Source organism: Chlamydotis macqueenii, chromosome W, assembly GCF_036417535.1.
Source record: "Chlamydotis macqueenii isolate bChlMac1 chromosome W, bChlMac1.mat, whole genome shotgun sequence".
NCBI lineage: Eukaryota > Metazoa > Chordata > Aves > Otidiformes > Otididae > Chlamydotis > Chlamydotis macqueenii.
In genome coordinates this window covers 1,527,329-1,539,436 of record NC_141592.1, presented here as the reverse complement: position 1 = coordinate 1,539,436, position 12,108 = coordinate 1,527,329, and the positions used below count along the sequence as shown (strand labels likewise).

At 50.5% G+C, this 12,108-nt stretch overlaps 1 protein-coding gene across 1 annotated transcript; it reads right to left on the bottom strand.

Annotated features, from left to right (window-relative positions):
* Positions 1 to 3,463: 3,463 nt before the first annotated feature.
* CCDC68 (coiled-coil domain containing 68) lies at positions 3,464 to 11,721 on the bottom strand. The gene is made up of 10 exons (XM_086769758.1): positions 11,703 to 11,721; positions 8,743 to 8,885; positions 7,374 to 7,514; positions 6,694 to 6,819; positions 6,284 to 6,412; positions 5,623 to 5,705; positions 5,074 to 5,179; positions 4,267 to 4,350; positions 3,906 to 3,982; positions 3,464 to 3,595 (listed from the first exon to the last, which is right to left on the bottom strand). The coding sequence occupies exons 1-10, from the start codon at positions 11,719 to 11,721 to the stop codon at positions 3,529 to 3,531; spliced, it is 975 nt and encodes a 324-aa protein (XP_086625884.1). The 3' UTR covers positions 3,464 to 3,528.
* Between the last annotated feature and the right edge of the window lie 387 nt (positions 11,722 to 12,108).

The window sequence follows — 12,108 nt, the reverse complement described above, 5'->3', positions numbered from 1 at the left end:
GCGTTGTATTTGAAGTGGTGTCGATTTTTAATACGTAGCAGGAAATGTACGCGTAATTTAAAAAAAAAAAAAGTAATAGGTCTTGTTACCAGGGAGCTCCGTTCCGAAAGGATGCAGTCTCGGAAACTCTCCCGCGCCGATGGAGTGAGCGCGTGGCCAGCCCGGTGTCGCTCAAGAGGTCTGTTTAGGAATGACAGGGAAATGAGTGCGGTGAAAATTCCACGGCTTGGTTTGTGTTTGTGTACTTGCTAATACAAGAAACCGATTACTATTCTGTGTTTAAAAAAAAAAAAATCCGTGAATGCGCGTGAAACTCTTATCCCAGAAGGATTTTGCTGTCAGAACTTTGGAGGAAAGGAAGGGAAGTTTAGAGGTGGTGTGGTGGTGTAGCAGCTCTGAGTTATGAAATTAAATTATTCCTCTTAGGTTTCACACGCCCACCGGCGGATTCGCGTTCTTCTACGTCCGCTCGGCGACGCCGGTCTGTCTTCCTGCGGCGTCACGGCTCTCGCAAACCGCCGCTGAGCAACCGCGGCCCCGCGTGGATGGCTCGGGGCCGCTCCTTGCTGCTGTGGTAGGAACCGAAAGCGATAGCGGTGTTAAGGTTCATAAATTCTGTGTCATGGCTAGGAAATAACGGGAACTGCAGCAAAAAAAAAACAAACCCAACACTACAAGGGGTTACTCTCAGTCTTACAGAGCCGTGCCTGGATGGAAAGGGCTTTTTGTTATGTCCAGGGTGAGAATAATTTTGGTTTCTTTTTCTCTCCGCCCTCGTTGTCTCCAGCAGCCGTCTCGGGCTGTGATAATTTACCGAGAGTTCAAATCACTCGACTTCTTGTTGAATTTCTTCCCTTAATCCTCTCGGCGCGTCCCAGTCGACTCACACAACGGCCTCGCACCTCTTGTCACCACCTTAGAGCTCACCGTAGACCGTTCTTCTTCCTAATCTGCAGGTATTGTAGAGGATGAATGTGAAAATACAGCATAAAAAATGTAAGGAGCTATTGTCAGGGCGAAATAACTTTTGTTATTTTATTTCAAATATTGGCCAGCCGTGAAGAAGTTGTATCCCGTTTATTTCCTTGTTGCCCTGCTCCGCCCTGGCAGGTCCCAAACCACTCCGGGCTGCACATCCTCCTTTCTCAGCCCCCTTCTCCGTCTCCTTTTCCAGCCAGGGCAAGAAGAGGCGATTTGCTGACCGCTCGCGCGGCCGAGACTGGCAGCGGGTGCGATGTAGCAAAAGACATTTGAGAGCAGCTTGCCGTTTCCTTGCTGGCTTGGTCGTTTTTTAAAAACCGATTGCCTTAACTGTTTTCTGACGTCTTGTTTGACATTCTGAATGCGTAAAGAGTCGTCATCCGTACGTTGACATTTTAGAGGAGTGGATCACGTAAGAAACTTCCTTAAAAGTTGGATAAGATGATTTTGATACCTGCTCCGTAGCAGGTAAGAGGTTTTATCTCCTAGAACTATTTCAGTCTGAGAATATAATTAAAATTTTCCGCCTAAACTTAAAAAAACCAAAGAAAAACCCCCCAAACTGGAGCTGTTATTTTAAAATTCGTGTTCTTAGCACTATAACTGAAAAAAAACCAAAGTAGCAAGCGTAAAAATAACCTCAAGTGGCTGCTATTTTTATACAGGCGTGAACACCGTAGGAGTTTGAGACCGTCCTCTGAACTTTCTTACAAAGAAAAGGAGAAAAAAAAAGTGGTGTGACTGATGTCAAGCTGCAAAAATGAATAGTTTTTTTTTACCCGACTGCTAGGAGACCTGGCTTGAGGCACCCTTAAAAAGAAAGCTGCATTTTCACAGCTTCTTTCCTGTCTTAAGAATTCTTCTACTTTAAGAAAGTTTAAAAAAAGAAAACCAAACAGATAAGTTTGGGGGTTTTTCTTGCTGTATTTTGTTTTCCAAAGGATGCTGTTGACTCGGGACCGTTCTGTTTGATGCTGGGCAGATCTGTTTCTAATTTATTATTATTATTTCCATCTAAACTAGTTAAAGGCAACGATTCTTTGCTATGTGCTTCCGTTCCACGCGGTTCCCTAGCTAAAACTTCAGCAAGCAGACCCTGCCGTTGTCCAGCTCATCGTGCGACAGGGGCTTAACGGACAACGTGTGAACGAGAAGCAGCCCGTTGTACCTTACTCGGCTTTCTCACGGAGCTTAAGCGCTTCTTGGGTTTTGTTACGGTGTCTCCCACCTTCCAGCTAAACGCTACGCATCCTGGATCAACTCCCTTTTAAGTGTTTCCTACCCTAAGCGTGTTTCCTGTTGGTCTTCAGCAGATTTGTGCTACCCCTGGTTGCTCCGAGTGTGATTTCTGAACACAAACAGTGGTTTTTATTAGAAACGCCCCTTGATCGAGCCGCGGCGCGCGCGCGCTTGCCGATGTTCACGTCGCTCCGTTGTGCCAAAGTGCCCGTGGCTTCAAACCATACTGTCGGCTGATTCCCCGCTGTCTGCGTTTGTGTGATGCAGCCGAGGAATGTAGCCCGTGACTCGGTTTCCGCAGTGTTATTTTCAGAATAAAAGGACGGTTTTCAATTTGGTGTCTCAGCTTTTTTTTTGGCGGGGGGGAAGCGAGAGGCTTCTCCCTAAGAGGTCCAGCCTGGTTACGCAGCATTTATTTGCGACACCGTGTACGAATAACATATCTTAGATAAGAAAAGGAACAAACTGAACCGTGGTACCTTTAAGCTTTATTTAAGTATTGACACTTTATTTTTATTTATTTTTTTTTTTCAAGTGCTGCTATCTGAACATCAGGGAGTAGAAGACAGAGCAGGGACACGGCCGTCCCCAGGTTCCCTCTGTCCCACAGCGCGGAGGTAGATGAGCGTGCAAAGCCGCTGTCGCTCCCTTGGGGACACCGTTTAGCTCCTGAGGTGCCCCGTCTCTTGAACGGGGGCATTGCTGACCACCTCCTCCCTCGCTTTAGGGAGGAGAAAAAACAGCCCTCTGCTCTGCAGCAGCTGCTTTCCCCTGGAAAAGGGATTTCAGCCGGAGGGAAAGCTCGAGGAGGAACTTCACACTCTCGCTGACGCGGGCAGAAAGTTATTTGCCGTAGGAAGTTTTCAGGAAAGCAAGAGCCGGGTTAACCCAGACAGGGATCCGCTCGTTCCTTGCCTGAGGACGCCGTGATGTTACGCTGCTGCTGCGCCGAACACTGGAGGAGAGTGGAGCCCCCCACCAAAGCGCAGGACCACCGCTCCACCTCCACCACCAGGTGGGAAAGCGGGAACCGTAACGACGTAGCAGGTAGCCAAAGGTTTATTTTCTCATCTTCCCTAAACGAGAGTCGGGGTTAAACGGAGTCTTCGCTCACCACCTCTCACCAGCTCTCGCCTCGTTTCCAGGTTTATTCTTTCAAGCGCAGCACTGCTCCGGCGCCACGTGTCGCAGAGAGGCAGCGCGCGCCGAAGGCGCTTTGCGGTAGCGACGAGCCCGTAGGAATGCCGGGTTGCGACACGCAGAAAAAGTCTTCTGCCGAAGGTAGGAGACAAACATCCCCTCGTTCCTTTAGCTGTCTTGCTTCCTCAGCCTCGTGAGCATCAGGTAAGGGGACACCCCAAAACCTCGCGGGGCGCTGCGGGGTGAAGGACAAGAAGTTGGAGATCACTCAGACAGCCTTCGCCTGCCCAAGCCAGGCTTAGACCCACCGCACCGCGTATGAAATACCAGAGGTTTGTAACTACGGCCGTGCATGTGGAGGAGCTACTAAGTTTGACGCAGAGATTTTGGTTTTCTTCTCCTTTATAGAGAAGCTAATCCCCGCAGGATGAAGTCTGGTTGCTCCCAGCAAGGCCTGACTCAGCTCACTCGAACCCCTGCGGGGACGCCGGAGGTGGCCTGCAAGAGCCCCGGGCTCAGCCGTTCCCGTGCCCCGAGGTACTCACTCTGTCCAGGCAGCTTTCGAAACTTTCGTTTTGGGCTGGCCAGACCAGAACTCCACTCTGTCTTTCAGTTCTTTATTCTGCAAGGGAAAAAAAAAAATAAATAAATCAAATAAACCCCTCTCAGCATAACAGACAAGCCTGGATGCCAGCCAGGACCAGCTCCTCCAGAACGGTTTTGGGGGGATTTTCTGTGGTTTGGTTTTTTTTTTTTTTGTTTGTTTGGTTTTTTTTTAAATTGCAAGGAAATTCCACCCTGACAGTGTCGTACTGACACAAACCCAGCAGCATAAAGGGCTCCCTGATTGTGGAAAACTACTTTTGCGCTCTCCCTTCAATAAACCTTTCTCCTTTCCGACCTTACCTGCGCTTCCAGCGCGCTCAGCTTCTCTGTCAGGTTTTCTATTTTTTCATCTTGGCTTCTGAGTTCCTTTTTCAGTTCCTCTGCCTGAGAGTTAGGAAATAAAGTCGGTAAGAGATTCGAAACCTTAATTCATCAAAACGTCTGTGTGTGAAATAAAACCCCGGAGTTAAACGTCTCACCACGCCAGGGGAATCGCAGACCATTCCGGTCCCTGGTCTTTTCCCATTAAAAAAAACCTCAAACTAACGATTGACCGCTTTAGAAAACAATTTCTCAACACACGGCGTCGCGTTTTCCTTAGGATAACGTACAGAAACCTCATTACAAAAGCTAATTAGCGCAGGGCCTTGCCTTAGCTGGATGGGAAGAGACACGCACGCGTTCTGCGCGGCGAGGGGAGTACGGTGGGAGTTCGTAACGTACGAAAGCGGTGGGTAAAGTAAAACAGCTCCCATTATATCGTGATTTTGGAAAGTGGGCTGCTTCGCTTTGAATTTTGTCGCAGCTTTTCTAGGATGTCAGCCTGTTGGCTTCACCCAATCCGTGGGAAACCAGCTGCAAGGTGGGTGCGTCCAGCAGAGCATCCCCAGGTCCGACCGGTCCCAACTGGGAGGCAGGTCCAGTTTTCAGCTACGCCGCTTCCATCTTAATACCGAAACGCATACGGATGTCTGAACGCGGGCGCGCAAAACCGGGCACGACGCGACAAGCGGGCTGCTCGTCCCCAGCGCGCGCTTAAGACAAGACCCCGCGTCCCAGCGTCTCCCGGTTCTTTTCCCGACCGCTGAAGACCTGCGTCAGCCTGACCTCCTGTATCACGCCGCGCAGGCCGTGGTGCTGCGCCCGGATCACGCGCTGCAGGTGGCAGATCTGCTCCTGCAAGGTGGAAATCCGCTTCTGGAGATCCAGGCACCTGCGGGCGAGAGCAGAGCACCCCGGGTTCGATCCCCGGGGATCGCTTTCCCAGCTCAGGGTCAGCAGAAGAAATAAAAACCATTGTTTGAGATATATTTTCCCTGCTAGGACCACCCTTACTAGCTGCTGATAAATGAATTTGTAAATAATGAAGGATATTCCCCTTACCTACGGCATGCACAATGTCACCAAAGCAACAAACGGTAATTAGGAAAGGGAAGCAATTAGTGCCTGCGAGGCGGAAGGAGCAGTACTGGGAATTCCAGTGGAACCAGCTTCCAGGAGCTGTAGGACATCTGTCTTGGTTTCTTCAAGCAATCCCAGTAAATCAGGTTTCGAAGCGGTTGCTTTCATCGTGAATAATTTTACTACCAGAAGGAACGTGTCTGGTATTCTAGGTGAAATAATCCCCCAGAAAGAAAGAAAAACACTTTATCGCACCGTCTGCTGTCTTCGTTCCTTGACGTCATCTCTTGAAGCGTCTTTTCAAACGCCGTTTTCTTCTCTATCAGAGTTTTTTTTTCCTAAGGAAACAATTCAGGTTCTATAAAACCTGCGTTACACTTCCTGCCGTTCGATTAGCAAGAGAAAAATCGATTGTACGCTCAACGGTTCTGCCTGAACCAGGGGACTGCTACGTCCACCTCTCAAAACCTTGTCCGGAGAGGAAAAAAGCTGTAATTTGCCTGCCCGCGGTTTTGGATGCTTGCCGTGGTTTCTGAGGGTTAAAATGATATTTTTCAGTGCTAGGATGGCCACATTTTCACTTCAAACGCCAGAAATACACCGGCAGGGGAAGGTAAAAGAGCAACTCATCAGGAGTAGAAATGATTAAGAGGTAGAAATTAAGATTTCTCCCTGATGCTCTCCAGTTTTTAAGCAAGAACTGAAAGAGGGAGCTCAAACGGCACATTTTATTTCTCTTTACAGCTAGAAAGTTCTCAGTTTGGCGTAACACGCCAGAAGTCTTTAGTCTCAGTTCTAACAGCTAAGACGGCCCAAACTCCGAGAGCAATTCACTCCTCTCCCCAAGCGCCGGATTCCTCGCCCGCGCCAGCTCCCGGTGCCGGGAGAGAGGGACCCGAGGAGCGGGCGGGCGTACCTCCTCCATCCTCTGCACGCGCTTCTCCAGCTCCGCGACGCGGCTGCGTTTTTCCCCGATGCCTTCAGCAAGGCGGCTGGCGTTCTGCGAGATCTGCCGGAGCTTCTCTTCTTCTTGGAGATTGGAGGCCTGGGGACCGGGAAGAGCGTTAACGCGGGCGTGCAGGGAGCTGGCGAACGCAGCGGACGGACTGAGATGAGGCTCGAGGAATTGTGAGCCAAATCTACTGATCCGATTCCAAAAATCGGGAATAAAACTAAAATACTTTTTCATTTTCCTACTTAATTTCCCCGCTGCGCTAGCAGAAGAGACTCAACTCCTCGGTCGAAGTTTGCAGCGCAGATAGACCCCAGGTAAATATTTTGACGGGGAACAGAACGGTCGTGCCCACGCGTTGGGGAGATTTCTACCTGAATTTGCTGCTTCTCTTTCTCGTGGCTTTTTTTCAGTTCTTCTGACCGAGTCTGGTAATTCCCGTACAGTTTCTGGGAGGCAGATCGGAGAGCCTGTACACCTGCTTCTCTCGTGGCTTCCAGCTAGAAAGAGCAATTATACAACATATATATATCATTTTGCTTTTTTTTTTTAAGGTGATGTTATAAAGCCACGGTGAAAAATAAGCCCTCTGCACAAGATCAAATTTCAGTATTTGCTCTTGTCAAAAAAAAAATAAAAAAATGGAGAAAGGGATCCTAACACCTGTGGGCAACACCTGACAGTGATTTTAGTCTCCAAATAAAGGCAGATTTATTCAGATTTATTCGTAACAAGCAAAGGGTGATGGCTTAAAAGGAGAGATGCGCTTCCAGCTGCGTGTAAATACATCTGCTGGCCAACGACCGACAGCCTGCCTGCGCTGTCTCGCCAGCCACAACGAGGACGTGGCCCCAGAAGCAGATTTTGGTACCGATTTCGTTGCCTGCAGGACTAAAAGTTCGCAGCGGCTGGGAAAGCGAAGCAGAGGCTGCCTCGTCCCCAAAGGAAAGGCTCTGGCACGGGATCGCCGGGCCGCAGCAGCCGGGCCCCAGCTCTAACTGGGCTGCAAGGCTCGGGTGTTCGTCTGAAACGGGAAAACCCAACGCAAACGCACCTTGATCTTCAGCACTTGGTTCTCCCTGCTCACCAGCAGCAGCCGCTCTTCCGTTTCCTTCATCGCCATCGCGACAGGACCGCGGCTCCAGCGCCAGCCGCTGCTCTTGGGCTCCGCTTTATCGCCCGAGGCTTGAGGAGGCTGCTAAAGGAAACGCGGGTGGAAATTATTTTTAAAATAATAGAAAAATAGCTTCAGCAATCCATCCGACTCTAAAAAACCTGGCTTTGTGTAAACAGCCCTCCTTGGCTCACGCAGGGAGCACGGGGCAGACGACAGGCAGCTCCCTGCAGCGTATTTTAACTGGTCAGGCATTTCCAAACCTCTTTGCTTCCTCTTTGGCCTCTTCGCTCAAAACCACTTGCTTAAAGCGGTTTGAACTTGCTTAAACCATGGTTTTTTGTGGTTTTTTTTCCTCACAGGTGTTCCCAGACGCGCGCTCAGTGCTTGCCTCCTGTCTGCTTCGAAAGCAGGAACACGACCTGCGATCGGTCAGATCGACGCCGGAACGCGCTGGCATTTCTACGGCTTTTCTTACATTCCACCACGTCCGTTTGTTCAAAAACAAACTGCTCCAAACAAAGGGGGCAGCCTGTACTTTTTAACGTAAAAACCATAAATCACTTCCTTTTCTTCAACCTCGTTCCCGACCAGAACGGAGAAACAAGCAGGCTTTTTTTTTTTTTTAAAAAAAAAAAGAACTTTTTGTGCTCAATTATTTCTTCATTATTATCTTCAATTATTTCAGCCCACCGATGCCCCTCCCGCTCACACCGTGTGTGATGAGATGCTTCCGAATTCATCACAGAACGTTGAGATTCAAAGTTAGAGCGTTAATTCCGCAAAGGTAAATAGGAAGGGAATGAAGGAATCTTACTTCTTTTCACTTAAATCAGAAGTTTTGGGTGTTCTTTTGCGTCATTAAGCCCAGGAGTTCATTAAATGCGTTCATTAAACCCTCACATTTCCTCCAGGTACCCCAGACCAGTTCTCCTGCTTCACATACAGCTGTGTAGCACAAAGCAAGCCAAGAAGCTCCAACCACGCTCTTTTCCATCTTCCTATGTTTTTCCACAGGACGGCAAATTTTGATAAACCTTGGATGGAGCCAGGACGATGATCAGCCCGGTATCGATCGGCTTCTCAGCCCCGCTACCAGCCAGCCTTTCGCTTCGGCTGCAAAGCCGGGCCTTCTCGCCACGGACACGTCTATCTCCGCCGCGGCTCAGAGAGGTTCCCTGGGTTCCCAAAAGGTTTTCCGAGCGCACATCACCACGCAGGTCGGAATTTTCTCTTTCATTCCTTATCGCTCGCTCTGTTTTCTGCTGAAGCAAAGAAAGGAAAAGAAGAGGCACAGCTGCAGTAATACCTTTTTCACATATTCGGCTTCCTCGGTGATTTCGGCACAAGAGGATCCGTAAAGGACGTAGTTTCCCTCCGAGCCGCGCTCTTCTCGCGTCACTTGCTCAGTGAGCAGCAGAGTTGTCATCACGATCCGCGCGTTTCTCTGCTCTGGGCAAGCGAGAGAGGAGAGGTACTTGTTTCATTATGCAAGGATAGAGAATAATCCCATTATTCCATCCCAGTTAATCCCATTTCAAGCTCAGGGATGTGCTGGAGCCAAGCTTAAAGCATCAAACGCTAAGGACCGCTTTAAAAAAAAGAAAATGTAGACACTTGAGTATTTCTTTTTTAATAGGTTAAGAAAGAGATATATTCACACATTATTTTCCCTGAAGATTTAAATTTTTACTAGCAATCCACACCCCAATCCTATATGATTCCCAAAAACGTTGAACACCGTTGGCTCTACGTTCCCGACAACCGCGCCAGAGTGGAACGGGTTTTAATCAAGTTTAGGGGGATTACCCCCATCCTGCTTCCGTGCGAGACGCAACACAAAGCTTGAATGATATCGTAACTCTCAGGAAAAGAAAAAAAACAACCCTACCTTTAGGGAAATAGATGGGAGACAAAAGATAAGTTGGTTTTGGGGGTTTTTTTTTTCCCCTATATCAAGCAGGGAGAATAAAGTCCCAGGAATCCGGTTGGCTTTGTGCTGTGCAATGGTGACATCCAGTGTCGGCCGCGTTGCTCTGAAGCGAGCGTCTGTATCTCAAGACGCCCGCTTCCAGCCCTATCCCAGGTAGTCAGCCAGCTCCCAGGAGCAGGTCAGAGAAGCTGATTATTTTTTTTTTTTTTTTAACGAGTATATTTGAAGGATCTGGAACCAATTAAGGCGGGCACGGAGGAATAATAAAGCCACTTACGGATGGGTTCACAATGGAAGAGAAAAAAAAAAGTGGTTGCACTTTGCAAAGCTTATAGATCATTTACAATAATATTTAATTTAAAGTGCATTTATTTGAAAATGTTTAAATTCAGGATCTTGCGGCTCCTGCAGTTTAGCTCGGTAACAGCAGCCCTGCCCGCACGGCACCGACGCCGCAGGCCAAACCCTCGCCTTCGCTGAGTCATCCCCGCGGCAGGAATCGCAGCACGACCAGGAAGATCACGCATTTCCTAACGAGCTCATTTTCTAATAAAATATAAGCAGGCAACTTGAACTATTTGTTGCTGGGATGGAGGATGAATGCCATTGCCTTTCCTTTTCACTCGTCTCCGTCTTCTGCAAGTCAGGAGCATCAGCAGATGCCGCTCCCCTGGCCACCTGGGCACGGAGGAGGAGAAGAGGAGGAGGAGGAAAATCAACAAGAGCGAGCTACCTTTGCTACAGACCTTCTACCTGAAAAGCAAAGAGGAGCTGGATATCCACACACGACCCTCGAGAGCTTTGACCCCAAACAACGCAAAAAAAAAAAAAAAATTCACTAACTCCACAAATGCCAGCCCCTGATTTCACAGGGCCACAGTTTCCAGGCTGGAAGACAAAGCAGAAATCCCAGACGCCTACAGCCGCGGCACAGAGGAGGCTGTTCGTGGGCGCAGAGGATGGCTCCCACTGCCGCTACGAGGGGTTAAACAACATTTCTTCTGTCCTCCTGGCTGCCGTTTTCCCTCCAGCCCACAACCCAGCGCCTACTGAGCCACCCAACACGGAGGCGACCCAGGATCAAGTCTCCCTTCAGGCTGAAACCGCTCGCTCTGCGGGGAGAAGTCCCGGAATGGCAACGTTTTTCGGCTCCGAAGCAGTCGAGCCAGGAGAAGCGAGTGACGACAGGCACAGCTCTCTACCTCGACCTGCCGGAGGCTGCCAGCTCGGCCGGGAGGCAGAAGCCCAGGTGGGCAACCACCACCAGCAGAGCAGTAGCCCACAGGGCCTCAATATCCCCCTGGGCACCCCTGTGCTGGTGGCAGGGACGAGCGTGAAAAGAAGTTCCAAGTTCTATTATCCACAGACTTTCCTTGCTAGAAGGCGCAATTTAAGAGGCTTCGCGTTCGCCGCAAAATCCCGCCGCCGTCGTTTGTCAACGCTCACCTTTCGGCGACCATCAGGCACGGGGGATTTTCTTCGCTAGGCCTGAGGCCGTCAACGCGGGTGTGACAAACGCAGCGACCTTCGAGTTCTATCTTTACGAACGCAAAAAGCGCGTCTCTCCGCTTCTGCTTACCATGGGTTGCTGGCTCTAAAGCTCGCGCAAGGCAGAATCCAGGACACGCCACGCAGGAAAGCGCCACCCTCGCTTATGTAAGGAACACCCCAAATTATTCAGAATAACGTTATTTTGAGTTACACTCGACATAAAATAGCCTTTATATTATCACGCTCTTCGCCAGAAAAAGGCGCAGCTCCTCGGCTGCAACATTTGCGACATGTTTTATCCAAAAAGAGCCACAGACCGAAGGGGGTGTAGAGACCATTTTGTTTTTTTCTTTTTTTTTCCCTGCGCAGGCTCCAGGAACAGCCAGGTAAACGAACCCCACGCTTCCCCCACAACGCCCATTCACCTTTTAACGCCCGGTGCCCGGCACATCCGCGGCAAAGCGGTTATTTGTTCCCGTTGTTCCGACAAGCGTTTGCCGAACGGTTTTTTTACGCCTTGCAAAGAACCCACGGGCTCTTGGCCACGGGACGTTCGCTCGCCCAACGGGCCCTGAAGAATAATTTGCTTTTGGACTTGTTAACAGGAAAGGGGAAATAATTAAAAAAAAAAAAAAAGTTATGCTGTATGAAAAGGGTGCGAAAGGCAGCACCAGGGGAAGGGGGTTGGTCAGGGTTGGGTTTCTTGGGGGGTGATAATTTGGGGGGAAATGCTGGAAAAGCACTTGCAGTCAGAGCCGGGGGGTCACTGCCCAAAATGGGGACGGGGCTCGCCCTCACAGCCCCCAGGGAAGCGGGACACCCACCCACCCGGGACCCGCACTCACCTTCGGGGGGAGCGGACATGTCACCCCGTCCCCGCCTTGCACCAAGACCCGCGGCGGCCCCGCTCCTCTCTCCGCTACCGGTACCGGCGGCCGCCGCTCCCCGCCCTCACCTGGGGCTCCTCCCCGCCCCGCCCTGAGCCGTGGGCCGGGCTGTGACCCCACGGCCGGGCCCTCCCTTCCCTCCTCCACCCGTGGGGGTGCCCGGGGTGGGGTGCAGGCCGCGGGCAGGGGTACGGCCAAGCCAAGGGGCGGGAGAGGCCTTTCGGCTCCTGGAGCCTGGTGCCAAGGTGGCCAAGTCTGCTGAACCCCGAAAGGCCGCAGTGGGGTCTCCCCAAACCCTTCCCCAGGCTGAACAGCCCCAGTTCTCCCAGTCTGTCCTCACCAGAGAGGGGCTCCAGCCCTCCGG

What these genes read in the sequence shown, in the direction of transcription:
- CCDC68 (XM_086769758.1), bottom strand. An exon ending in AAGCCGAATATGTGAAAAAG is followed by an intron (nt 7,515 to 8,742) that starts GTATTACTGCAG and finishes TTCCTTTAGCAG; the next exon opens with CCTCCTCAAGCCTCGGGCGA. An exon ending in AGGAACGAAGACAGCAGACG is followed by an intron (nt 5,180 to 5,622) that starts GTGCGATAAAGT and finishes TCTCGCCCGCAG; the next exon opens with GTGCCTGGATCTCCAGAAGC.